The sequence below is a fragment of the Cherax quadricarinatus genome, chromosome 75, assembly GCF_038502225.1.
Source record: "Cherax quadricarinatus isolate ZL_2023a chromosome 75, ASM3850222v1, whole genome shotgun sequence".
Lineage (NCBI taxonomy): Eukaryota > Metazoa > Arthropoda > Malacostraca > Decapoda > Parastacidae > Cherax > Cherax quadricarinatus.
This window is the reverse complement of record NC_091366.1, coordinates 3345638-3371720: the sequence shown is the minus strand read 5'-3', so window position 1 is coordinate 3371720 and position 26083 is coordinate 3345638. Positions and strand designations below refer to the sequence as shown.

At 39.9% G+C, this 26083-nt stretch overlaps 1 protein-coding gene across 3 annotated transcripts in view; it reads left to right on the top strand.

The window, feature by feature from the left end:
- Polr2H (DNA-directed RNA polymerases I, II, and III subunit Rpb8) overlaps positions 1-26083 on the top strand; it is a 543824-nt gene that overhangs the window by 308038 nt on the left and 209703 nt on the right. The window contains exon 1 of one of the 3 annotated variants that reach the window (XM_070100932.1): positions 14614-15010. The exons of the other annotated variants lie outside the window; for them this stretch is intronic. Coding sequence (XP_069957033.1) covers positions 15004-15010 — 7 coding nt within the window. The 5' untranslated portion in view covers positions 14614-15003. Of the gene's footprint in view, positions 1-14613; positions 15011-26083 lie in introns of those variants that run through there. 3 annotated transcript variants of the gene reach the window in all.

Genomic DNA, 26083 nt, shown 5'->3' with positions numbered 1-26083 from the left:
TACCTTGTATCCATGGTGTGTATAGTAGTGGCTAGTTTACTGTGTAACTTGTATCCATGGTGTGTATGGTAGTGGCTAGTTTACTGTGTACCTTGTATCCATGGTGTGTATGGTAGTAGCTAGTTTACTGTGTACCTTGTATCCATGGTGTGTATGGCAGTGGCTGGTTTACTGTGTACCTTGTATCCATGGTGTGTATGGTAGTGGCTGGTTTACTGTGTACCTTGTATCCATGGTGTGTATGGTAGTGGCTAGTTTACTGTGTACCTTGTATCCATGGTGTGTATGGTAGTGGCTAGTTTACTGTGTACCTTGTATCCATGGTGTGTATGGTAGTGGCTAGTTTACTGTGTAACTTGTATCCATGGTGTGTATGGTAGTGGCTAGTTTACTGTGTACCTTGTTTGCATGGTGTGGATGGTAGTGGCTATTTTTTTTTTTTGGATACACAATAGGCCTAGGAACTAGGCCCCAAAAGGGGTAAACAAGAGTTTTTCTGGATTTATATCTGCAGGTCACCTCTCTATTACAAGCAAATTTATCAAATTTACTAATGTATTGTACAGTGCTGACGGCTCCGTCCAGGGCAGGAGAAATATCACAGCTGGAACAGTATCTTCCAGGGCAGGAGAAATATCACAGCTGGAACAGTATCTTCCAGGGCAGGAGAAATATCACAGCTGGAACAGTATCTTCCAGGGCAGGAGAAATATCACAGCTGGAACAGTATCTTCCAGGGCAGTAGAAATATCACAGCTGGAACAGTATCTTCCAGGGCAGGAGAAATATCACAGCTGGAACAGTATTGTCCAGGGCAGGAGAAATATCACAACTGGAACAGTATCGTCCAGGGCAGTAGAAATATCACAACTGGAACAGTATCGTCCAGGGCAGTAGAAATATCACAGCTGGAACAGTATTGTCCAGGGCAGGAGAAATATCACAACTGGAACAGTATCGTCCAGGGCAGTAGAAATATCACAACTGGAACAGTATTGTCCAGGGCAGGAGAAATATCACAACTGGAACAGTATCGTCCAGGGCAGTAGAAATATCACAGCTGGAACAGTATTGTCCAGGGCAGGAGAAATATCACAGCTGGAACAGTATTGTCCAGGGCAGGAGAAATATCACAACTGGAACAGTATCGTCCAGGGCAGTAGAAATATCACAACTGGAACAGTATCGTCCAGGGCAGTAGAAATATCACAGCTGGAACAGTATTGTCCAGGGCAGGAGAAATATCACAACTGGAACAGTATCGTCCAGGGCAGTAGAAATATCACAACTGGAACAGTATTGTCCAGGGCAGGAGAAATATCACAACTGGAACAGTATCGTCCAGGGCAGTAGAAATATCACAGCTGGAACAGTATTGTCCAGGGCAGGAGAAATATCACAACTGGAACAGTATCGTCCAGGGCAGTAGAAATATCACAACTGGAACAGTATCGTCCAGGGCAGTAGAAATATCACAGCTGGAACAGTATTGTCCAGGGCAGTAGAAATATCACAACTGGAACAGTATCGTCCAGGGCAGTAGAAATATCACAACTGGAACAGTATCGTCCAGGGCAGTAGAAATATCACAGCTGGAACAGTATTGTCCAGGGCAGGAGAAATATCACAGCTGGAGCACATACAGAGATCATTTATTGCCACACAGAGTCAATAAATACTGGGAACGCCTTCAAGTCTTGAACATGTACTCACTGGAGAGGAGGAGAGAGAGATACCTGATAATATATACCTGGAAGGTACTCGAGGACCTGGTCCCAAGTCTGTGCACACTGCCATAACAGCATATTGTACCAGGATAAGTCTATATTGTACCAGGATAACAGTGTATATATGTACAGGATAACAGTGTATATATGTACAGGATTACAGTCTATATTGTACCAGGATAACAATGTATATTGTACAGGATAACAGTGTATATTGTACAGGATAACAGTGTATATTGTACCAGGATAATGTATATTGTACCAGGATAACAGTGTATATTGTACAGGATAACAGTGTATATTGTACCAGGATAATGTATATTGTACCAGGATAACAGTGTATATTGTACAGGATAACAGTGTATATTGTACCAGGATAACAGTGTATATTGTACCAGGATAACAGTGTATATTGTACCAGGATAACAGTGTATATTGTACCAGGATAACAGTGTATATTGTACAGGATAACAGTGTATATTGTACCAGGATAACAGTGTATATTGTACCAGGATAACAGTGTATATTGTACCAGGATAACAGTGTATATTGTACCAGGATAACCAGGATAACAGTGTATATTGTACCAGGATAACAGTGTATATTGTACCAGGATAACAGTGTATATTGTGATACAGTGTATATTGTACCAGGATAACAGTGTATATTGTACCAGGATAACAGTGTATATTGTACCAGGATAACAGTGTATATTGTACCAGGATAACAGTGTATATTGTACAGGATAACAGTGTATATTGTACCAGGATAACAGTGTATATTGTACCAGGATAACAGTGTATATTGTACCAGGATAACAGTGTATATTGTACAGGATAACAGTGTATATTGTACCAGGATAAGTGTATATTGTGATACAGTGTATATTGTACCAGGATAACAGTGTATATTGTACAGGATAACAGTGTATATTGTACCAGGATAACAGTGTATATTGTACCAGGATAACAGTGTATATTGTACCAGGATAACAGTGTATATTGTACCAGGATAACAGTGTATATTGTACCAGGATAACAGTGTATATTGTACCAGGATAACAGTGTATATTGTACCAGGATAACAGTGTATATTGTACAGGATAACAGTGTATATTGTACAGGATAACAGTGTATATTGTACCAGGATAACAGTGTATATTGTACCAGGATAACAGTGTATATTGTACCAGGATAACAGTGTATATTGTACAGGATAACAGTGTATATTGTACAGGATAACAGTGTATATTGTACAGGATAACAGTGTATATTGTACCAGGATAACAGTGTATATTGTACCAGGATAACAGTGTATATTGTACAGGATAACAGTGTATATTGTACCAGGATAACAGTGTATATTGTACCAGGATAACAGTGTATATTGTACCAGGATAACAGTGTATATTGTACAGGATAACAGTGTATATTGTACCAGGATAACAGTGTATATTGTACAGGATAACAGTGTATATTGTACCAGGTACCAGGATAACAGTGTATATTGTACAGGATAACAGTGTATATTGTACCAGGATAACAGTGTATATTGTACAGGATAACAGTGTATATTGTACAGGATAACAGTGTATATTGTACAGGATAACAGTGTATATTGTACAGGATAACAGTGTATATTGTACAGGATAACAGTGTATATTGTACAGGATAACAGTGTATATTGTACCAGGATAACAGTGTATATTGTACCAGGATAACAGTGTATATTGTACAGGATAACAGTGTATATTGTACAGGATAACAGTGTATATTGTACAGGATAAGTGTATATTGTACAGGATAACAGTGTATATTGTACCAGGATAACAGTGTATATTGTACCAGGATAACAGTGTATATTGTACCAGGATAACAGTGTATATTGTACAGGATAACAGTGTATATTGTACCAGGATAACAGTGTATATTGTACCAGGTTAACAGGGTATATTGTACCAGGATAACAGTGTATATTGTACCAGGATAACAGTGTATATTGTACCAGGATAACAGTGTATATTGTATATTGTACAGGATAACAGTGTATATTGTACCAGGATAACAGTGTATATTGTACCAGGATAACAGTGTATATTGTACCAGGATAACAGTGTATATTGTACAGGATAACAGTGTATATTGTACCAGGATAACAGTGTATATTGTACCAGGATAACAGTGTATATTGTACCAGGATAACAGTGTATATTGTACAGGATAACAGTGTATATTGTACCAGGATAACAGTGTATATTGTACCAGGATAACAGTGTATATTGTACCAGGATAACAGTGTATATTGTACAGGATAACAGTGTATATTGTACAGGATAACAGTGTATATTGTACCAGGATAACAGTGTATATTGTACCAGGATAACAGTGTATATTGTACAGGATAACAGTGTATATTGTACCAGGATAACAGTGTATATTGTACCAGGATAACAGTGTATATTGTACAGGATAACAGTGTATATTGTACCAGGATAACAGTGTATATTGTACCAGGATAACAGTGTATATTGTACCAGGATAACCAGGATAACAGTGTATATTGTACCAGGATAACAGTGTATATTGTACCAGGATAACAGTGTATATTGTACCAGGATAACAGTGTATATTGTACCAGGATAACAGTGTATATTGTACAGGATAACAGTGTATATTGTACCAGGATAACAGTGTATATTGTACCAGGATAACAGTGTATATTGTACCAGGATAACAGTGTATATTGTACAGGATAACAGTGTATATTGTACCAGGATAACAGTGTATATTGTACCAGGATAACAGTGTATATTGTACCAGGATAACAGTGTATATTGTACCAGGATAACAGTGTATATTGTACCAGGATAACAGTGTATATTGTACCAGGATAACAGTGTATATTGTACCAGGATAACAGTGTATATTGTACAGGATAACAGTGTATATTGTACCAGGATAACAGTGTATATTGTACCAGGATAACAGTGTATATTGTACAGGATAACAGTGTATATTGTACCAGGATAACAGTGTATATTGTACCAGGATAACAGTGTATATTGTACCAGGATAACAGTGTATATTGTACCAGGATAACAGTGTATATTGTACCAGGATAACAGTGTATATTGTACCAGGATAACAGTGTATATTGTACCAGGATAACAGTGTATATTGTACCAGGATAACAGTGTATATTGTACCAGGATAACAGTGTATATTGTACCAGGATAACAGTGTATATTGTACCAGGATAACAGTGTATATTGTACCAGGATAACAGTGTATATTGTACCAGGATAACAGTGTATATTGTACCAGGATAACAGTGTATATTGTACCAGGATAACAGTGTATATTGTACCAGGATAACAGTGTATATTGTACCAGGATAACAGTGTATATTGTACCAGGATAACAGTGTATATTGTACCAGGATAACAGTGTATATTGTACCAGGATAACAGTGTATATTGTACCAGGATAACAGTGTATATTGTACAGGATAACAGTGTATATTGTACCAGGATAACAGTGTATATTGTACCAGGATAACAGTGTATATTGTACCAGGATAACAGTGTATATTGTACCAGGATAACAGTGTATATTGTACCAGGATAACAGTGTATATTGTACCAGGATAACAGTGTATATTGTACCAGGATAACAGTGTATATTGTACCAGGATAACAGTGTATATTGTACCAGGATAACAGTGTATATTGTACCAGGATAACAGTGTATATTGTACCAGGATAACAGTGTATATTGTACCAGGATAACAGTGTATATTGTACCAGGATAACAGTGTATATTGTACCAGGATAACAGTGTATATTGTACCAGGATAACAGTGTATATTGTACCAGGATAACAGTGTATATTGTACCAGGATAACAGTGTATATTGTACCAGGATAACAGTGTATATTGTACCAGGATAACAGTGTATATTGTACCAGGATAACAGTGTATATTGTACCAGGATAACAGTGTATATTGTACCAGGATAACAGTGTATATTGTACCAGGATAACAGTGTATATTGTACCAGGATAACAGTGTATATTGTACCAGGATAACAGTGTATATTGTACAGGATAACAGTGTATATTGTACCAGGATAACAGTGTATATTGTACCAGGATAACAGTGTATATTGTACCAGGATAACAGTGTATATTGTACCAGGATAACAGTGTATATTGTACCAGGATAACAGTGTATATTGTACCAGGATAACAGTGTATATTGTACCAGGATAAGTGTATATTGTACCAGGATAACAGTGTATATTGTACCAGGATAACAGTGTATATTGTACCAGGATAACAGTGTATATTGTACCAGGATAACAGTGTATATTGTACAGGATAACAGTGTATATTGTACCAGGATAACAGTGTATATTGTACCAGGATAACAGTGTATATTGTACAGGATAACAGTGTATATTGTACCAGGATAACAGTGTATATTGTACAGGATAACAGTGTATATTGTACAGGATAACAGTGTATATTGTACCAGGATAACAGTGTATATTGTACAGGATAACAGTGTATATTGTACAGGATAACAGTGTATATTGTACCAGGATAACAGTGTATATTGTACCAGGATAACAGTGTATATTGTACCAGGATAACAGTGTATATTGTACCAGGATAACAGTGTATATTGTACCAGGATAACAGTGTATATTGTACCAGGATAACAGTGTATATTGTACCAGGATAACAGTGTATATTGTACCAGGATAACAGTGTATATTGTACCAGGATAACAGTGTATATTGTACAGGATAACAGTGTATATTGTACAGGATAACAGTGTATATTGTACCAGGATAACAGTGTATATTGTACCAGGATAACAGTGTATATTGTACAGGATAACAGTGTATATTGTACAGGATAACAGTGTATATTGTACAGGATAACAGTGTATATTGTACCAGGATAACAGTGTATATTGTACCAGGATAACAGTGTATATTGTACCAGGATAACAGTGTATATTGTACCAGGATAACAGTGTATATTGTACCAGGATAACAGTGTATATTGTACAGGATAAGTGTATATTGTACAGGATAACAGTGTATATTGTACCAGGATAACAGTGTATATTGTACCAGGATAACAGTGTATATTGTACAGGATAACAGTGTATATTGTACCAGGATAACAGTGTATATTGTACCAGGATAACAGTGTATATTGTACAGGATAACAGTGTATATTGTACAGGATAACAGTGTATATTGTACAGGATAACAGTGTATATTGTACCAGGATAACAGTGTATATTGTACCAGGATAACAGTGTATATTGTACCAGGATAACAGTGTATATTGTACCAGGATAACAGTGTATATTGTACAGGATAACAGTGTATATTGTACCAGGATAACAGTGTATATTGTACCAGGATAACAGTGTATATTGTACCAGGATAACAGTGTATATTGTACCAGGATAACAGTGTATATTGTACAGGATAACAGTGTATATTGTACCAGGATAACAGTGTATATTGTACCAGGATAACAGTGTATATTGTACAGGATAACAGTGTATATTGTACAGGATAACAGTGTATATTGTACAGGATAACAGTGTATATTGTACAGGATAACAGTGTATATTGTACAGGATAACAGTGTATATTGTACAGGATAACAGTGTATATTGTACAGGATAACAGTGTATATTGTACCAGGATAACAGTGTATATTGTACAGGATAACAGTGTATATTGTAACAGTGTATATTGTACCAGGATAACAGTGTATATTGTACCAGGATAACAGTGTATATTGTACAGGATAACAGTGTATATTGTACAGGATAACAGTGTATATTGTACAGGATAACAGTGTATATTGTACCAGGACAACAGTGTATATTGTACAGGATAACAGTGTATATTGTACAGGATAACAGTGTATATTGTACCAGGATAACAGTGTATATTGTACCAGGATAACAGTGTATATTGTACCAGGATAACAGTGTATATTGTACCAGGACAACAGTGTATATTGTACAGGATAACAGTGTATATTGTACCAGGATAACAGTGTATATTGTACCAGGACAACAGTGTATATTGTACAGGATAACAGTGTATATTGTACCAGGATAACAGTGTATATTGTACAGGATAACAGTGTATATTGTACCAGGATAACAGTGTATATTGTACCAGGATAACAGTGTATATTGTACCAGGATAACAGTGTATATTGTACCAGGATAACAGTGTATATTGTACCAGGATAACAGTGTATATTGTACCAGGATAACAGTGTATATTGTACCAGGATAACAGTGTATATTGTACCAGGATAACAGTGTATATTGTACCAGGATAACAGTGTATATTGTACCAGGATAACAGTGTATATTGTACCAGGATAACAGTGTATATTGTACCAGGATAACAGTGTATATTGTACAGGATAACAGTGTATATTGTACCAGGATAACAGTGTATATTGTACCAGGATAACAGTGTATATTGTACCAGGATAACAGTGTATATTGTACAGGATAACAGTGTATATTGTACCAGGATAACAGTGTATATTGTACAGGATAACAGTGTATATTGTACAGGATAACAGTGTATATTGTACCAGGATAACAGTGTATATTGTACCAGGATAACAGTGTATATTGTACAGGATAACAGTGTATATTGTACCAGGATAACAGTGTATATTGTACCAGGATAACAGTGTATATTGTACCAGGATAACAGTGTATATTGTACCAGGATAACAGTGTATATTGTACCAGGACAACAGTGTATATTGTACAGGATAACAGTGTATATTGTACAGGATAACAGTGTATATTGTACAGGATAACAGTGTATATTGTACCAGGACAACAGTGTATATTGTACAGGATAACAGTGTATATTGTACAGGATAACAGTGTATATTGTTCAGGATAACAGTGTATATTGTACCAGGACAACAGTGTATATTGTACCAGGATAACAGTGTATATTGTACCAGGATAACAGTGTATATTGTACAGGATAACAGTGTATATTGTACCAGGATAACAGTGTATATTGTACCAGTGTATATTGGACCAGGACACCCGTGTATATTGTACAGGATAACAGTGTATATTGTACCAGGATAACAGTGTATATTGTACCAGGATAACAGTGTATATTGTACAGGATAACAGTGTATATTGTACAGGATAACAGTGTATATTGTACCAGGATAACAGTGTATATTGTACAGGATAACAGTGTATATTGTACAGGATAACAGTGTATATTGTACAGGATAACAGTGTATATTGTACAGGATAACAGTGTATATTGTACCAGGATAACAGTGTATATTGTACCAGGATAACAGTGTATATTGTACAGGATAACAGTGTATATTTGTACAGGATAACAGTGTATATTGTACAGGATAACAGTGTATATTGTACAGGATAACAGTGTATATTGTACCAGGATAACAGTGTATATTGTACCAGGATAACAGTGTATATTGTACCAGGATAACAGTGTATATTGTACCAGGATAACAGTGTATATTGTACCAGGATAACAGTGTATATTGTACCAGGATAACAGTGTATATTGTACCAGGATAACAGTGTATATTATACAGGATAACAGTGTATATTGTACCAGGATAACAGTGTATATTGTACCAGGATAACAGTGTATATTATACAGGATAACAGTGTATATTGTACCAGGACAACAGTGTATATTGTACAGGATAACAGTGTATATTGTACAGGATAACAGTGTATATTGTACCAGGATAACAGTGTATATTGTACAGGATAACAGTGTATATTGTACAGGATAACAGTGTATATTGTACAGGATAACAGTGTATATTGTACCAGGACAACAGTGTATATTGTACAGGATAACAGTGTATATTGTACCAGGATAACAGTGTATATTGTACAGGATAACAGTGTATATTGTACCAGGACAACAGTGTATATTGTACAGGATAACAGTGTATATTGTACCAGGACAACAGTGTATATTGTACAGGATAAGTGTATATTGTACAGGATAACCGTCTATTTTGTACCAGTAACAGTGTATATTGTACCAGGATAGCAGTGTATATTGTACCAGTTACGGTATGTAACGTACCAAGATAAGTGTTGATTTACAAGATAGCATAATACCTATCATCTTGGGTATCAGAATTGCATCCCTGAAGGTGGGTATCACGTACCCTGGTAAATTATACAGATACAAGTAGGAACGATGTATAATCTGGTATAATCAACCAGAGTTATACATACATACACCCGTGTTATGGTCACTCCAGAGAATGTAGTTAGTTATAATACTTGTATTCAAGAGAGGTATTGTTCCTGTGACCTTCTTGAACCTTTGTACTTGCCACGTTGTACTCGCCTTAATGTGTTTGCGAGGGGTCGAGTCACAGCTCCTGGGAGTACCGCTACGGTTCATCTCTATCCTTCATCCCTATGGCTCATCTCGTTGCTGGATCTCTCTGTCAAGCATTTTACATATCTGGTCGATGCCTATGGGGATTTTATACGCCCTGATTTTATCTCCTTGATTATATGTATTGTAAATTGTATGACGATAATGTATATATATTCAGGCTGACAGTCTGATTTAGACTGTCAGGTGCGTACAGCTGTCTTACCACTGTCTCCTCTACCGTGGGAGGATGATGGGCTCCCCCACACGCTGGGTGACCCATGGAACGCCCACGTGCGCAGATTACACCTTGCGAGTGAACTACACACCCACGCGCCTCCCACGCCACGCATTTTTCTCCCACGCCCTCCTACGCTTTCTCGTATGTTATGTAGCTGTCAGCTATTTTGAGAGACAGTGTGAGAGAGAGAGGGAGAGGGAGAGGGGGAGAGAGAGAGAGAGAGAGAGAGAGAGCTAGCTAGCTAGCTCGCACAGGCGCACAGTGAACTTTAAATTACGACTTTCTTAGAAGTCAATCAAGGGAAAATGTAAACAAAGAGAGTGGCTGATATCATGCACACACACACACACACACACACACACACACACACACACACACACACACACACAAACACTGTGACGTTGGTGTTTGGATTTATATCTAAAGTGTTTTTTCTCTCGTTTTGCAGGTAAGACGATTTTCCAGAGGCTGGGCTAAGGTAAGATAATAATAATAATAATAATAATAATAATAATAATAATAATAATGATAGCCTTTGAGGCAACAAGGGGAAAGTATAGAGGTACTAACGATCTTATATGGGTGTGAAGGATGGGTTGTTGACGTTGCATCGAGGAGGAGGCTGGAGGCAGAAAAGATGTCTGTCTCTGAGGGCAATGTGTGGTGTAAATATAGTACAGGGAATCCGTAGTTTGGATATTAGGAGGTGGATATTAGAAGGGGTTACTAAAAGTATTATCCAGAGGGCTTAGGAGGGGTTGTTGAGGTGGTTTAGATATTTAGAGAGGATGGAACAGAATAGGATGACTTGGAGGATGTATGAATATCTAGTGGAAGGAAAGCAAAGTATGGGTCGGCCTAGGAAAGGTTGGAGGTATGGGGTAAAGGGAGGTTTTGTGTGCTAGGGGCTTAAGCATCTAGCAGGCTTGTGTTTATTAGGAGTTAGTGGAGACAGTGGTTTTTATGACTTGAAGTGCTGTTGGAGTGTAAGCAAGGTAATATTTATGAAATGATTTAGGGAAATTCGTTAGGTGGACTTGAGTCCTGGAGGTGAAGTACAGTGCCTCCACTCTGAAGGAGTCCTGGTGGTGGGAAGTGCAGTACCTGTACTCTGAAGGAGTCCTGGTGCTGTGTATGTGTATGTACTCACTTAGTTGTGGTTGCAGGGGTTGAGTCACAGCTGCTATCCCCACCTCTTCACTGGCCGCTATTAGGTCACTCTTCCCGCTCCATGAGCTTTATCATACCTCTTCTTAAAGCTATGTATGGATCCTGCCTCCACTACATCGCTTCCCAAACTATTCTACTTCCTGACTACTCTGTGGCTGAAGAAATACTTCCTAACATCCCTGTGATTCATCTGAGTCTTCAACTTCCAACTGTGTCCCCTTGTTACTGTGTCCAATCTCTGGAACATCCTGTCTCTGTCCACCTTGTCAATTCCTCTCAGTATTTTGTATGTCGTTATCATGTCCCCCCTATCTCTCCTGTCCTCCAGTGTCGTCAGGTTGATTTCCCTTAACCTCTCCTCGTAGGACATACCTCTTAGCTCTGGGACTAGTCTTGTTGCAAACCTTTGCACTTTCTCTAGTTTCTTCACGTGCTTGGCTAGGTGTGGGTTCCAAACTGGTGCCGCATACTCCAATATGGGCCTAACGTACACGGTGTACAGGGTCCTGAACGATTCCTTATTAAGATGTCGGAATGCTGTTCTGAGGTTTGCTAGGCGCCCATATGCTGCAGCAGTTATTTGGTTGATGTGCACTTCAGGAGATGTGCTCGGTGTTATACTCACCCCAAGATCTTTTTCCTTGAGTGAGGTATGTAGTCTCTGGCCCCCTAGACTGTACTCCGTCTGCGGTCTTCTTTACCCTTCCCCAACCTTCATGATTTTGCACTTGGTGGGGTTGAACTCCAGGAGCCAATTGCTGGACCAGGTCTGCAGCCTGTCCAGATCCCTTTGTAGTTCTGCCTGGTCTTCGATCGAGTGAATTCTTCTCATCAACTTCACGTCATCTGCAAACAGGGACACTTCGGAGTCTATTCCTTCCGTCATGTCGTTCACAAATACCAGAAACAGCACCGGTCCTAGGACTGACCCCTGTGGGACCCCGCTCGTTACAGGCTCCTACTCTGACACTTCGCCACGTACCATGACTCGTTGTCTTCCTGACAGGTATTCCCTGATCCATTGTAGTGCCTTCCTGTTATCCCTGCCTGGTCCTCCAGCTTTTGCACTAATCTCTTGTGTGGAACTGTGCCAAACACCTTCTTACAGTCCAAGAAAATGCAATCCACCCACCCCTCTCTTGTCTTACTGCTGTCACCCTGTCATAGAACTCCAGTAGGTTTGTGACACAGGATTTCCCGTACCTGAAACCATGTTGGCTGTCTGTAATAAGTTCATTCCTTTCTATATGCTTCACCACTCTTCTGATAATCTTCTCCATGACCTTGCAAACTATACATGTCAGTGGCACTGGTCTGTAGTTTAATGCTTCGTGTCAGTCTCCTTTTTTAAAAAATTGGGATATTTACTGTTTTCCATACCTCAGGTAATTTCCTTGTTTAGATAGATGTATTGAATATTGTTAGTGGTACACACAGCGCCTCTGCTCCCTCTCTCAGGACCCATGGAGAGATGTTATCCGGCCCCATCGTCTTTGAGGTATCTAGCTCACTCAGAGGCCTCTTCACTTCTTCGTCGGTTGTGTGTACTGTGTCCAGCACTTGGTGGTGTATGTGTGTGTGTATGTGTGTGTCTGTGTTTCTTTACTCACCTGTTTGTGGTTGCAGGGGTCGATTCACAGCTCCTGGTTCTGTGAGTCTGTGAGTCCTTACCACGGGCCAGTGTCAACCACAGGTATAGGATTACCAGAGGGTCACCCCGTGGGAGGTGGACACGTGGGGGGAGAGGGGGAGACACGTGGTACACAGATGTGTAGAGCTGTATCATCACACACACACACACACACACACACACACACACACACACACACACACACACACACAGGTGAGTTCTATCATGTGTGTGTGACTCACCTGGGTAATGATTGCAACACTGCATAATTTGCTGTACTGAATACTTGCTGTTGTTGTGATGTCGTAGCTATTGTTGTTGTTATTGTTGGTGTTGTTATTGTTGTTGGTGGTGTTGTTATTGTTGGTGTTGTTGTAGGTGGTGTTGTAAGTGTGGCAGAGTGTGAGGTGTGAATGATGGTCAGTGGTCTGAGGTATGATACCAGTTATCTTGGAAAGTCAATGGTGGACAACACATGGTGCCATGTTGTTAGAGTGCCACAACCAGGACATATAGTGCCATGTTGTTAGAGTGCCATAACCAGGACACATGGTGCCGTGTTCGTGTGCCACAACCAGGACACATGGTGCCATATTAGTGTGCCACAACCAGGACATATAGTGCCATGTTGTTAGTGTGCCACAACGAGGACACATGGTGCCATGTTCTTAGAGTGCCGCAACCAGGACAGAAATTGTTTAGTCAGGTGGCACCGTGATATTGCACTGCCTGACGATGCTTACTCTAGAGGACGTCATGGCACTACCATATCCATGGCACTGCCATATGTATGGCACTTTTATATCCATGGCACTACCATATCCATGGCACTGCCATATGTATGGCACTTTTATATCCATGGCACTACCATATCCATGGCACTGCCATATGTATGACACTATCATATCCATAGTACTCCCATATCCATAACACTAACATATCCATGGAACTACCATATCAGTGGCATTACTATAGCCATGGCACTATCATATGGCACTGTCATACCTATGGCACTGCCATGTCTATGGCACTACCATATCCATGGCACTGCCATATCCCTGGCGCTACCATATCCATGGCACTGGTACTACCATATCCATGGAACTACCATATCCATGGCACTACCATATCCATGGCACTACCATATCCATATCTCTGTGTCAACACGCGTGGTCCAAAACTCTTCAACCTGCTATTATCATTATTATTATGATTATTATTATCATATTGCAAGACATGCGGTAAACCCGTACGGGATCAAATAGGTGAAGGGTGTGGAATGCCTGCCTGGTGACATGCTGGTTCATGCGCGCCTGTATGACGTGATGCTGCGGCACTGCGCATGACCAACAGTGCCAGCCTGCGCGGCGCTGGTGGTGGTCAGTGTCACTGTCCTGGCACTGGCACTCCCCCTCTGGCCCTCACTACACCAGTGCCACTCTCCCTACAGTGGTGGTTCACCCTGCCACTAGGGTGCTTGGCACTGCCTTTCTTCCTTCCTGCCTGCCTTCCTTCCTTACCTTTTGTTATACGTGGCACCGTGCCTGGGCGTGTCCAGCAGTGTTATTAACATGAGTGATACGTGATGTAAACATGAGTAATACGTGTTATAAACATAAGTGATACGTGACAGTGACATTGTAACGTGATATAAACATGATTGGAACGTGACATGACGTACGTGGCGGAAATGATGATTTATAGACGTGATGTAGAGGTGAAGACGTGATATAGCTGTAATTTGAACGTATTTTAGACGTGATAATGCAAGGTGAGTGACATGATGTGATAGCAACGTCAGTCAGACGTGATAGTAACGTCTATATGGCACTACGGAGGCAGGTCAGTGCCAGGTATAGTGTCATTACGGTGTATAAGGCAGGTCAGTGCCAAGTATAGTGTCACTGTGGATAAGAAGGCAGGTCAGTGCCAAGTATAGTGTCACTGTGGATAAGGCAGGTCAGTGCCAAGTATAGTGTCACTGTGGATAAGAAGGCAGGTCAGTGCCAAGTATAGTGTCACTGTGGATAAGGCAGGTCAGTGCCAAGTATAGTGTCACCACTAAGATGGATGGATGTCACTAAGAAGTCAGGTCCTTAACTGTCAAGATGTCATCTTCATGGCACAGTGACTGGTGCAGTGTCCAGATTTACATCAGTGATAGGTAAACCCAGCGCCACTGTAAACTAGTGTCTGTAAACTAGCACCAGTGTAAACTAGTGTCACTGTAAATTAATATCACTGTAAACTAGCGCCAGTGTAAACTAGTGTCACTAAACTAGTGTCAGTGTAAACTAGTGTCACTGTAAACTAGTGCCAGTGTAAACTAGTGTCAGTGTAAACTAGTGTCAGTGTAAACTAGTGTCAGTGTAAACTAGTGTCAGTGTAAACTAGTGTCAGTGTAAACTAGTGTCAGTGTAAACTAGTGTCACTATAAACTAGTGTCAGTGTAAACTAGTGTCAGTGTAAACTAGTGTCAGAGTAAACTAGTGTCAGTGTAAACTAGTGTCAGTGTAAACTAGTGTCAGAGTAAACTAGTGTCAGTGTAAACTAGTGTCAGTGTAAACTAGTGTCAGAGTAAACTAGTGTCACTATAAACTAGTGTCAGTGTAAACTAGTGTCAGTGTAAACTAGTGTCAGAGTAAACTAGTGTCAGTGTAAACTAGTGTCAGTGTAAACTAGTGTCAGTGTAAACTAGTGTCAGTGTAAACTAGTGTCAGTGTAAACTAGTGTCAGTGTAAACTAGTGTCACTGTAAACTAGTGTCACTGTAAACTAGTGTCAGTGTAAACTAGTGTCAGTGTAAACTAGTGTCAGTGTAAACTAGTGTCACTGTAAACTAGTGTCAGTGTAAACTAGTGTCAGTGTAAACTAGTGTCAGTGTAAACTAGTGTCAGAGTAAACTAGTGTCAGTGTAAACTAGTGTCAGTGTAAACTAGTGTCAGAGTAAACTAGTGTCAGTGTAAACTAGTGTCAGTGTAAACTAGTGTCAGAGTAAACTAGTGTCAGTGTAAACTAGTGTCAGAGTAAACTAGTGTCAGTGTAAACTAGTGTCAGTGTAAACTAGTGTCAGAGTAAACTAGTGTCAGTGTAAACTAGTGTCAGTGTAAACTAGTGTCAGTGTAAACTAGTGTCAGTGTAAACTAGTGTCAGTGTAAACTAGTGTCAGTGTAAACTAGTGTCAGAGTAAACTAGTGTCAGAGTAAACTAGTGTCAGTGTAAACTAGTGTCAGAGTAAACTAGTGTCAGAGTAAACTAGTATCAGAGTCTAGTGTCAGAGTAAACTAGTGTAGTGTCAGTGTCAGAGTAAACTAGTGTCAGAGTAAACTAGTGTAAACTAGTGTCAGAGTAAACTAGTGTCAGAGTAAACTAGTGTAGTGTCTAGTGTAAACTAGTGTCAGAGTAAACTAGTGTAAACTAGTGTCAGAGTAAACTAGTGTCAGTGTAAACTAGTGTCAGAGTAAACTAGTGTAAACTAGTGTCAGTGTAAACTAGTGTCAGAGTAAACTAGTGTCAGAGTAAACTAGTGTCAGTGTAAACTAGTGTCAGAGTAAACTAGTGTCAGAGTAAACTAGTGTCAGAGTAAACTAGTGTCAGAGTAAACTAGTGTCAGTGTAAACTAGTGTCAGAGTAAACTAGTGTCAGAGTAAACTAGTGTCAGTGTAAACTAGTGTCAGAGTAAACTAGTGTCAGAGTAAACTAGTGTCAGTGTAAACTAGTGTCAGAGTAAACTAGTGTCAGAGTAAACTAGTGTCGGTTCTTTCTGTCTCCACTGTAAATACTTCCTTAAATCTCATGTTGAGCTCCTCACATACTTCTTGGTCGTTTCTAGTGATCTCTCTTCCTTCCTCAGCCTGATTACCTGGGCCTTGACTGTTGTATTCCTCCTGATGTGACTGTACGACAGCTTCGGGTCAGACTTGACTTTTGATGATATGTCATTTTCATACTGCCGCTGGGCCTCCCTCCTTATGTACATACTCGTTTCTGGCTCTTCGACTAATCTTTTTATTTTCCTGGGTCCTTTGTCTTCTGTACTTTTTCCATTCTCTAGCACACTTAGTTTTTTGCCTCCTTACACCCTTGGGTAAACCAAGGATTCGTTCTGGTCTTCCCATTATTTCTGTTGCCTCCTTGCATTTTGTTGTTACGTAGTTCATTATTTCGTTTACTGATTTTCCTACTAATTCTCTTTCCCACTGAACCTCCTGCAGGAAGTTCCTCATACCTGTGTAGTCCCCACTTTTGTAGTTTGGCTTTTTCCCATCCTACTCCTGGTATCCTCTCCATTTGTAACTCTACTGTGTATTCAAAGCCTCAGAACCACGTGATTACTAGTTCCAAGGGGCCTTTTATATGTGATGCCCTCAATGTTCGAGCCACTCAGGGTGAACACGAGGTCCAGTCTTGCTGGTTCATACTCCCCTCTCTCTGTTGATGCATGAGGATTTCCAGTGCCACATCCATCATCTTGGCTCTCCATGTTTCGGGACCCCCATGTGGCTCCAGGTTTTCCCAATCAATCTCCTTGTGATTGAAATCGCCCATAACTAGTAACTTTGCTCTGCCAGTGTGTGCTCTTCTTGCTACCTCAGCCAGTGTGTCCATCATTGCTCTGTTGCTCTCTTCATATTCTTCTCTTGGCCTCCTGTGATCATCTCTGTCTTTGTCTCTCTGTGTTCCTTGCATCTTTGTACCCTCTCTTTCAGTTTCTGCCTTTCTTGTGTTCTGTTGCAGCCGAGGTACACCCTCTGCTACTTCGATATGTCCCTTAGTCGTGCTTTTTCCTGCAGGATACTGTTTCGAGCTGATTCTGCCTTTAAAATCAGTTTCGCAGTTTTTTTTCCTCTTGCAAACCACCCTATTCTCAGAAAATTTGTCAACTGGGTCGTGTCATCCTCTCCTATTTCTTTCATTATACTTTCAATTGCCTTTTTTCTCCTCCTGTCGTCTTGGTTCATAAGTTTTCCCTTCAACTTCCTGGAGCCTGTAAACAAAAACTGACCTCTTCCTCTCGTCCTCCAGTCCTGAGACGATTTAGAGCTCCCATTGCAGTGTTCCTTCCTTCAATCTCTTCTCTAGCTGATGTCTCTGTGCTCAGTGGTCTGTCATTTTTCCCTCACAGCTTCTCCTGGGCACTGCTGGGGTCTGTTAGGGGCCTCTGTCAGTTCTCTCATTTGTTCCTAGTGTGCTGCTCCTTGTCTTTTCCAGGACTCCACGGTGGTCTGATAGTTCCTCCCTACAGTCCCTCGTCTGTGACTGATGTAGCAGGAGCTTATAAACCGTAGCCATGATATCAGGGACTGCTACATCAGTCTGCCGACTGATGTAGCGGTTCCTGATATCATGGCTGTACTGTTCTTCGGTTCTATAAACTGTTGCAGATTTTGTGTGTGTGTTTACCTGTTTGTGGTTGCAGGGGTCGAGTCACAGCTCCTGGCCCCGCCTCTTCACTGATCGCTACTAGGTCCACTCTCTCCCTGCTCCATGAGCTTTATCATACCTCGTCTTAAAACTGTGTATGATTCCTGCCGCCACTACGTGTGTGTGTGTGTGTGTGTGTGTGTGTGTGTGTGTGTGTGTGTGTGTGTGTGTGTGTGTGTGTTCACCTGTTTGTACTCTCCTATTTGTGATTTCAGGGGTCGATTCACAGCTCCTGGCCCAACGCATTGTTTTGTGATTCCTTTATTAGCGTCATGTCATGCAACATTAGCGTCATGTCAGTCAATATTAGCGTCATATCATGCAGTATTAGCCTCATGTCATGCAACAGCATCATGTCATGCAGCAACAACAACAACAACAACAACAACAACAACAACAACAGCAGCAGCAGCAGAATCCACGGCGTAGTAGCGACCCTTCCCGAGCCCGCCAGCTGGCCTGCCAGAGGCGCAGGGGGCGCTGACCCCTTCATGTGTCACCTAGCTTCTTCAAGTGTTACCTAGGACCTTCATGTGTCACCTAGCTCCTTCAAGTGTTACCTAGGACCTTCATGTGTCATCTAGGACCTTCAAGTGCCACCTAGGACCTTCATGTGTCACCTAGCTCCTTCAAGTGTTACCTAGGACCTTCAAGTGTCACCTAGCTCCTTCAAGTGCCACCTAGGACCTTCAAGTGTCACCTAGCTCCTCAAAGTGTCACCTAGCTACTCCAGGTGTCACCCAAGGCCTTCAGGTGTCTCCTAGGTCCTTCAAGTGTCATCTAGGACCATGTGTCACCTAGGTCCTTCAAGTGTCACCTAGGACCTTCAAGTGTCACCTAGCTCCTTCAGGTGTCACCTAGCACCTTCATATGTTCCCTAGGTCCTCCTTCAGGTGTTATAGACACATGTACACACGTGCCGCAACACTGTATGAACGTATGTAAACGAGAAAGGGGTATTCGGCCCCCTTCTAGCACTCCATCTACTCTCCACCTCTGTTCCACCCAATATGTTAGGTAGGGGCCCTCGTTAGGGTCCCTCATCAGGGGCCTCGTTAGGGGCCCAATCAGAAAACATGAAATTGTTCAGAACGATTCTAGTCAACAGGACTCATGTCAGTCTCAGGCAACCAATCACAGAACAGCAGCTGACGTGAGACGTAGCAGGGTAGTTGTAGTATTGTTGTAGCAGTGTAGTTGTAGTATTGTAGCAGTGTAGTTGTAGTATTGTTGTAGCAGAGTAGTTGTAGTACTGATGTAGCAGTGTAGTTGTATTGTTGTAGCAGTGTAGTTGTAGTATTGTTGTAGCAGTGTAGTTGTAGTATTGATGTAGCAGTGTAGTTGTAGTACTGATGTAGCAGTGTAGTTGTAGTATTGTTGTAGCAGTGTAGTTGTAGTATTGTTGTAGCAGTGTAGTTGTAGTACTGATGTAGCAGTGTAGTTGTAGTATTGTTGTAGCAGTGTAGTTGTAGTATTGTTGTAGCAGTGTAGTTGTAGTATTGATGTAGCAGTGTAGTTGTAGTACTGATGTAGCAGTGTAGTTGTAGTATTGTTGTAGCAGTGTAGTTGTAGTATTGTTGTAGCAGTGTAGTTGTAGTACTGATGTAGCAGTGTAGTTGTAGTACTGTTGTAGCAGTGTAGTTGTAGTACTGATGTAGCAGTGTAGTTGTAGTATTGTTGTAGCAGTGTAGTTGTAGTATTGTTGTAGTACTGTTGTAGCAGTGTAGTTGTAGTATTGTTGTAGCAGTGTAGTTGTAGTATTGTTGTAGCAGTGTAGTTGTAGTATTGATGTAGCAGTGTAGTTGTAGTATTGTTGTAGCAGTGTAGTTGTAGTATTGTTGTAGCAGTGTAGTTGTAGTATTGATGTAGCAGTGTAGTTGTAGTACTGATGTAGCAGTGTAGTTGTAGTATTGTTGTAGCAGTGTAGTTGTAGTATTGTTGTAGCAGTGTAGTTGTAGTACTGATGTAGCAGTGTAGTTGTAGTACTGTTGTAGCAGTATAGTTGTAGTACTGATGTAGCAGTGTAGTTGTAGTATTGTTGTAGCAGTGTAGTTGTAGTATTGTTGTAGCAGTGTAGTTGTAGTACTGGTGTAGCAGTGTAGTTGTAGTACTGTTGTAGCAGTGTAGTTGTAGTACTGTTGTAGCAGTGTAGTTGTAGTATTGTTGTAGCAGTGTAGTTGTAGTATTGTTGTAGCAGTGTAGTTGTAGTATTGTAGCAGTGTAGTTGTAGTACTGATGTAGCAGTGTAGTTGTAGTACTGATGTAGCAGTGTAGTTGTAGTATTGTAGCAGTGTAGTTGTAGTACTGATGTAGCAGTGTAGTTGTAGTATTGTTGTAGCAGTGTAGTTGTAGTACTGGTGTAGCAGTGTAGTTGTACTGATGTAGCAGTGTAGTTGTAGTATTGTTGTAGCAGTGTAGTTGTAGTACTGATGTAGCAGTGTAGTTGTAGTATTGTTGTAGTACTGTTGTAGCAGTGTAGTTGTAGTACTGGTGTAGCAGTGTAGTTGTACTGATGTAGCAGTGTAGTTGTAGTATTGTTGTAGCAGTGTAGTTGTAGTACTGATGTAGCAGTGTAGTTGTAGTATTGTTGTAGCAGTGTAGTTGTAGTATTGTAGCAGTGTAGTTGTAGTATTGTTGTAGCAGTGTAGTTGTAGTATTGTAGCAGTGTAGTTGTAGTATTGTTGTAGCAGTGTAGTTGTAGTATTGTTGTAGCAGTGTAGTTGTAGTACTGATGTAGCAGTGTAGTTGTAGTACTGTTGTAGCAGTGTAGTTGTAGTACTGATGTAGCAGTGTAGTTGTAGTATTGTTGTAGCAGTGTAGTTGTAGTATTGATGTAGCAGTGTAGTTGTAGTACTGATGTAGCAGTGTAGTTGTAGTATTGTTGTAGCAGTGTAGTTGTAGTATTGTTGTAGCAGTGTAGTTGTAGTACTGATGTAGCAGTGTAGTTGTAGTATTGTTGTAGCAGTGTAGTTGTAGTATTGATGTAGCAGTGTAGTTGTAGTACTGGTGTAGCAGTGTAGTTGTAGTATTGTTGTAGCAGTGTAGTTGTAGTACTGATGTAGCAGTGTAGTTGTAGTACTGATGTAGCAGTGTAGTTGTAGTATTGTTGTAGCAGTGTAGTTGTAGTACTGATGTAGCAGTGTAGTTGTAGTATTGTTGTAGCAGTGTAGTTGTAGTATTGTAGCAGTGTAGTTGTAGTATTGTTGTAGCAGAGTAGTTGTAGTACTGATGTAGCAGTGTAGTTGTAGTACTGATGTAGCAGTGTAGTTGTAGTATTGTTGTAGCAGTGTAGTTGTAGTATTGTAGCAGTGTAGTTGTAGTATTGTTGTAGCAGAGTAGTTGTAGTACTGATGTAGCAGTGTAGTTGTATTGTTGTAGCAGTGTAGTTGTAGTATTGTTGTAGCAGTGTAGTTGTAGTATTGATGTAGCAGTGTAGTTGTAGTACTGATGTAGCAGTGTAGTTGTAGTATTGTTGTAGCAGTGTAGTTGTAGTATTGTTGTAGCAGTGTAGTTGTAGTACTGATGTAGCAGTGTAGTTGTAGTATTGTTGTAGCAGTGTAGTTGTAGTATTGTTGTAGCAGTGTAGTTGTAGTATTGATGTAGCAGTGTAGTTGTAGTACTGATGTAGCAGTGTAGTTGTAGTATTGTTGTAGCAGTGTAGTTGTAGTATTGTTGTAGCAGTGTAGTTGTAGTACTGATGTAGCAGTGTAGTTGTAGTATTGTTGTAGCAGTGTAGTTGTAGTATTGTTGTAGCAGTGTAGTTGTAGTATTGTTGTAGCAGTGTAGTTGTAGTATTGTTGTAGTATTGTAGCAGTGTAGTTGTAGTATTGTTGTAGCAGTGTAGTTGTAGTATTGTTGTAGCAGTGTAGTTGTAGTATTGTTGTAGCAGTGTAGTTGTAGTATTGTTGTAGCAGTGTAGTTGTAGTATTGTTGTAGCAGTGTAGTTGTAGTATTGATGTAGCAGTGTAGTTGTAGTATTGATGTAGCAGTGTAGTTGTAGTATTGTTGTAGCAGTGTAGTTGTAGTATTGTTGTAGCAGTGTAGTTGTAGTACTGATGTAGCAGTGTAGTTGTAGTACTGTTGTAGCAGTGTAGTTGTAGTACTGATGTAGCAGTGTAGTTGTAGTATTGTTGTAGCAGTGTAGTTGTAGTATTGTTGTAGCAGTGTAGTTGTAGTATTGTTGTAGCAGTGTAGTTGTAGTACTGTTGTAGCAGTGTAGTTGTAGTATTGTTGTAGCAGTGTAGTTGTAGTATTGTTGTAGCAGTGTAGTTGTAGTATTGTTGTAGCAGTGTAGTTGTAGTATTGTAGCAGTGTAGTTGTAGTACTGATGTAGCAGTGTAGTTGTAGTACTGATGTAGCAGTGTAGTTGTAGTATTGTAGCAGTGTAGTTGTAGTATTGTTGTAGCAGTGTAGTTGTAGTATTGTTGTAGCAGTGTAGTTGTAGTACTGATGTAGCAGTGTAGTTGTAGTATTGATGTAGCAGTGTAGTTGTAGTACTGATGTAGCAGTGTAGTTGTAGTATTGTAGCAGTGTAGTTGTAGTATTGTAGCAGTGTAGTTGTAGTATTGTTGTAGCAGTGTAGTTGTATTGTTGTAGCAGTGTAGTTGTATTGTTGTAGCAGTGTAGTTGTAGTACTGATGTAGCAGTGTAGTTGTAGTATTGTTGTAGCAGTGTAGTTGTAGTATTGTTGTAGCAGTGTAGTTGTAGTATTGTTGTAGCAGTGTAGTTGTAGTATTGTAGCAGTGTAGTTGTAGTATTGTTGTAGCAGTGTAGTTGTAGTATTGTTGCAGCAGTGTAGTTGTAGTATTGTTGTAGCAGTGTAGTTGTAGTACTGTTGTAGCAGTGTAGTTGTAGTATTGTAGATGTAGCAGTGTAGTTGTAGTATTGATGTAGCAGTGTAGTTGTAGTATTGTTGTAGCAGTGTAGTTGTAGTATTGTTGTAGCAGTGTAGTTGTAGTATTGTTGTATTGTAGCAGTGTAGTTGTAGTATTGTTGTAGCAGTGTAGTTGTAGTATTGTTGTAGCAGTGTAGTTGTAGTATTGATGTAGCAGTGTAGTTGTAGTATTGATGTAGCAGTGTAGTTGTAGTATTGTTGTAGCAGTGTAGTTGTAGTATTGTTGTAGCAGTGTAGTTGTAGTATTGTTGTAGCAGTGTAGTTGTAGTACTGATGTAGCAGTGTAGTTGTAGTTAGCAGTGTAGTTGTAGTATTGTTGTAGCAGTGTAGTTGTAGTACTGATGTAGCAGTGTAGTTGTAGTATTGTTGTAGCAGTGTAGTTGTAGTACTGATGTAGCAGTGTAGTTGTAGTACTGATGTAGCAGTGTAGTTGTAGTATTGTTGTAGCAGTGTAGTTGTAGTACTGTTGTAGCAGTGTAGTTGTAGTATTGTAGCAGTGTAGTTGTAGTAGTGTAGTGTAGTTGTAGTATTGTTGTAGCAGTGTAGTTGTAGTTTGTAGTATTGATGTAGCAGTGTAGTTGTAGTATTGTTGTAGCAGTGTAGTTGTAGTACTGTTGGAGCAGTGTAGTTGTAGTATTGTTGTAGCAGTGTAGTTGTAGTACTGTATTGATGTAGCAGTGTAGTTGTAGTACTGATGTAGCAGTGTAGTTGTAGTATTGTTGTAGCAGTGTAGTGTAGTTGTAGTATTGTTGTAGCAGTGTAGTTGTAGTACTGATGTAGCAGTGTAGTTGTAGTACTGTTGTAGCAGTGTACTTGTAGTATTGTTGTAGCAGTGTAGTTGTAGTATTGTTGTAGCAGTGTAGTTGTAGTATTGTTGTAGCAGTGTAGTTGTAGTATTGTTGTAGCAGTGTAGTTGTAGTACTGATGTAGCAGTGTAGTTGTAGTACTGATGTAGCAGTGTAGTTGTAGTACTGATGTAGCAGTGTAGTTGTAGTATTGTTGTAGCAGTGTAGTTGTAGTATTGTTGTAGCAGTGTAGTTGTAGTATTGTTGTAGCAGTGTAGTTGTAGTATTGTTGTAGCAGTGTAGTTGTAGTATTGTTGTAGCAGTGTAGTTGTAGTATTGTTGTAGCAGTGTAGTTGTAGTATTGTTGTAGTATTGTAGCAGTGTAGTTGTAGTACTGATGTAGCAGTGTATTTGTAGTTGTAGTATTGTTGTAGTATTGATGTAGCAGTGTAGTTGTAGTATTGATGTAGCAGTGTAGTTGTAGTATTGTTGTAGCAGTGTATTTGTAGTTGTAGTATTGTTGTAGTATTGATGTAGCAGTGTAGTTGTAGTATTGTTGTAGCAGTGTAGTTGTAGTATTGTTGTAGCATTGTAGTATTGTTGTAGTAGTTGTGATTGTTGTAGCAGTGTAGTTGTAGTACTGTTGTAGCAGTGTAGTTGTAGTACTGATGTAGCAGTGTAGTTGTAGTATTGTTGTAGCAGTGTAGTTGTAGTATTGTTGTAGCAGTGTAGTTGTAGTATTGTTGTAGCAGTGTAGTTGTAGTATTGTTGTAGCAGTGTAGTTGTAGTATTGTTGTAGCAGTGTAGTTGTAGTATTGTTGTAGCAGTGTAGTTGTAGTATTGTTGTAGCAGTGTAGTTGTAGTATTGTTGTAGCAGTGTAGTTGTAGTATTGTTGTAGCAGTGTAGTTGTAGTATTGTTGTAGCAGTGTAGTTGTAGTATTGTTGTAGCAGTGTAGTTGTAGTACTGATGTAGCAGTGTAGTTGTAGTACTGTTGTAGCAGTGTAGTTGTAGTATTGTTGTAGCAGTGTAGTTGTAGTACTGATGTAGCAGTGTAGCAGTATTGTTGTAGCAGTGTAGTTGTAGTATTGTTGTAGCAGTGTAGTTGTAGTATTGATGTAGCAGTGTAGTTGTAGCAGTGTAGTTGTAGCAGTGTAGTTGTAGCAGTGTTGTTGTAGCAGTGTTGTTGTAGCAGTGTAGTTGTAGTATTGTTGTAGCAGTGTAGTTGTAGTACTGATGTAGCAGTGTAGTTGTAGTACTGTTGTAGCAGTGTAGTTGTAGTACTGATGTAGCAGTGTAGTTGTAGTACTGATGTAGCAGTGTAGTTGTAGTATTGTTGTAGCAGTGTAGTTGTAGTACTGTTGTAGCAGTGTAGTTGTAGTACTGATGTAGCAGTGTAGTTGTAGTACTGATGTAGCAGTGTAGTTGTAGTACTGGTGTAGCAGTGTAGTTGTAGTACTGGTGTAGCAGTGTAGTTGTAGTACTGTTGTAGCAGTGTAGTTAGGACCTGGTACACACAGGACCTGGTATACACAGGACCTGGTATACACAGGACCTGGTACACACAGGACCTGGTAAACACAGGACCACCTTCAGTTGCAGATTGATGGGCTGAACACAACTCCAGGCTGAGGGACTGATTACCTTATTCTCCTCATCTTCCATCGTTCTTCTCTGTATTGGACTGAAGAAGCCACTGACTAGCGAAACGTTTCCTCAGTAAAGGTTGTAGAGTGTTGCACG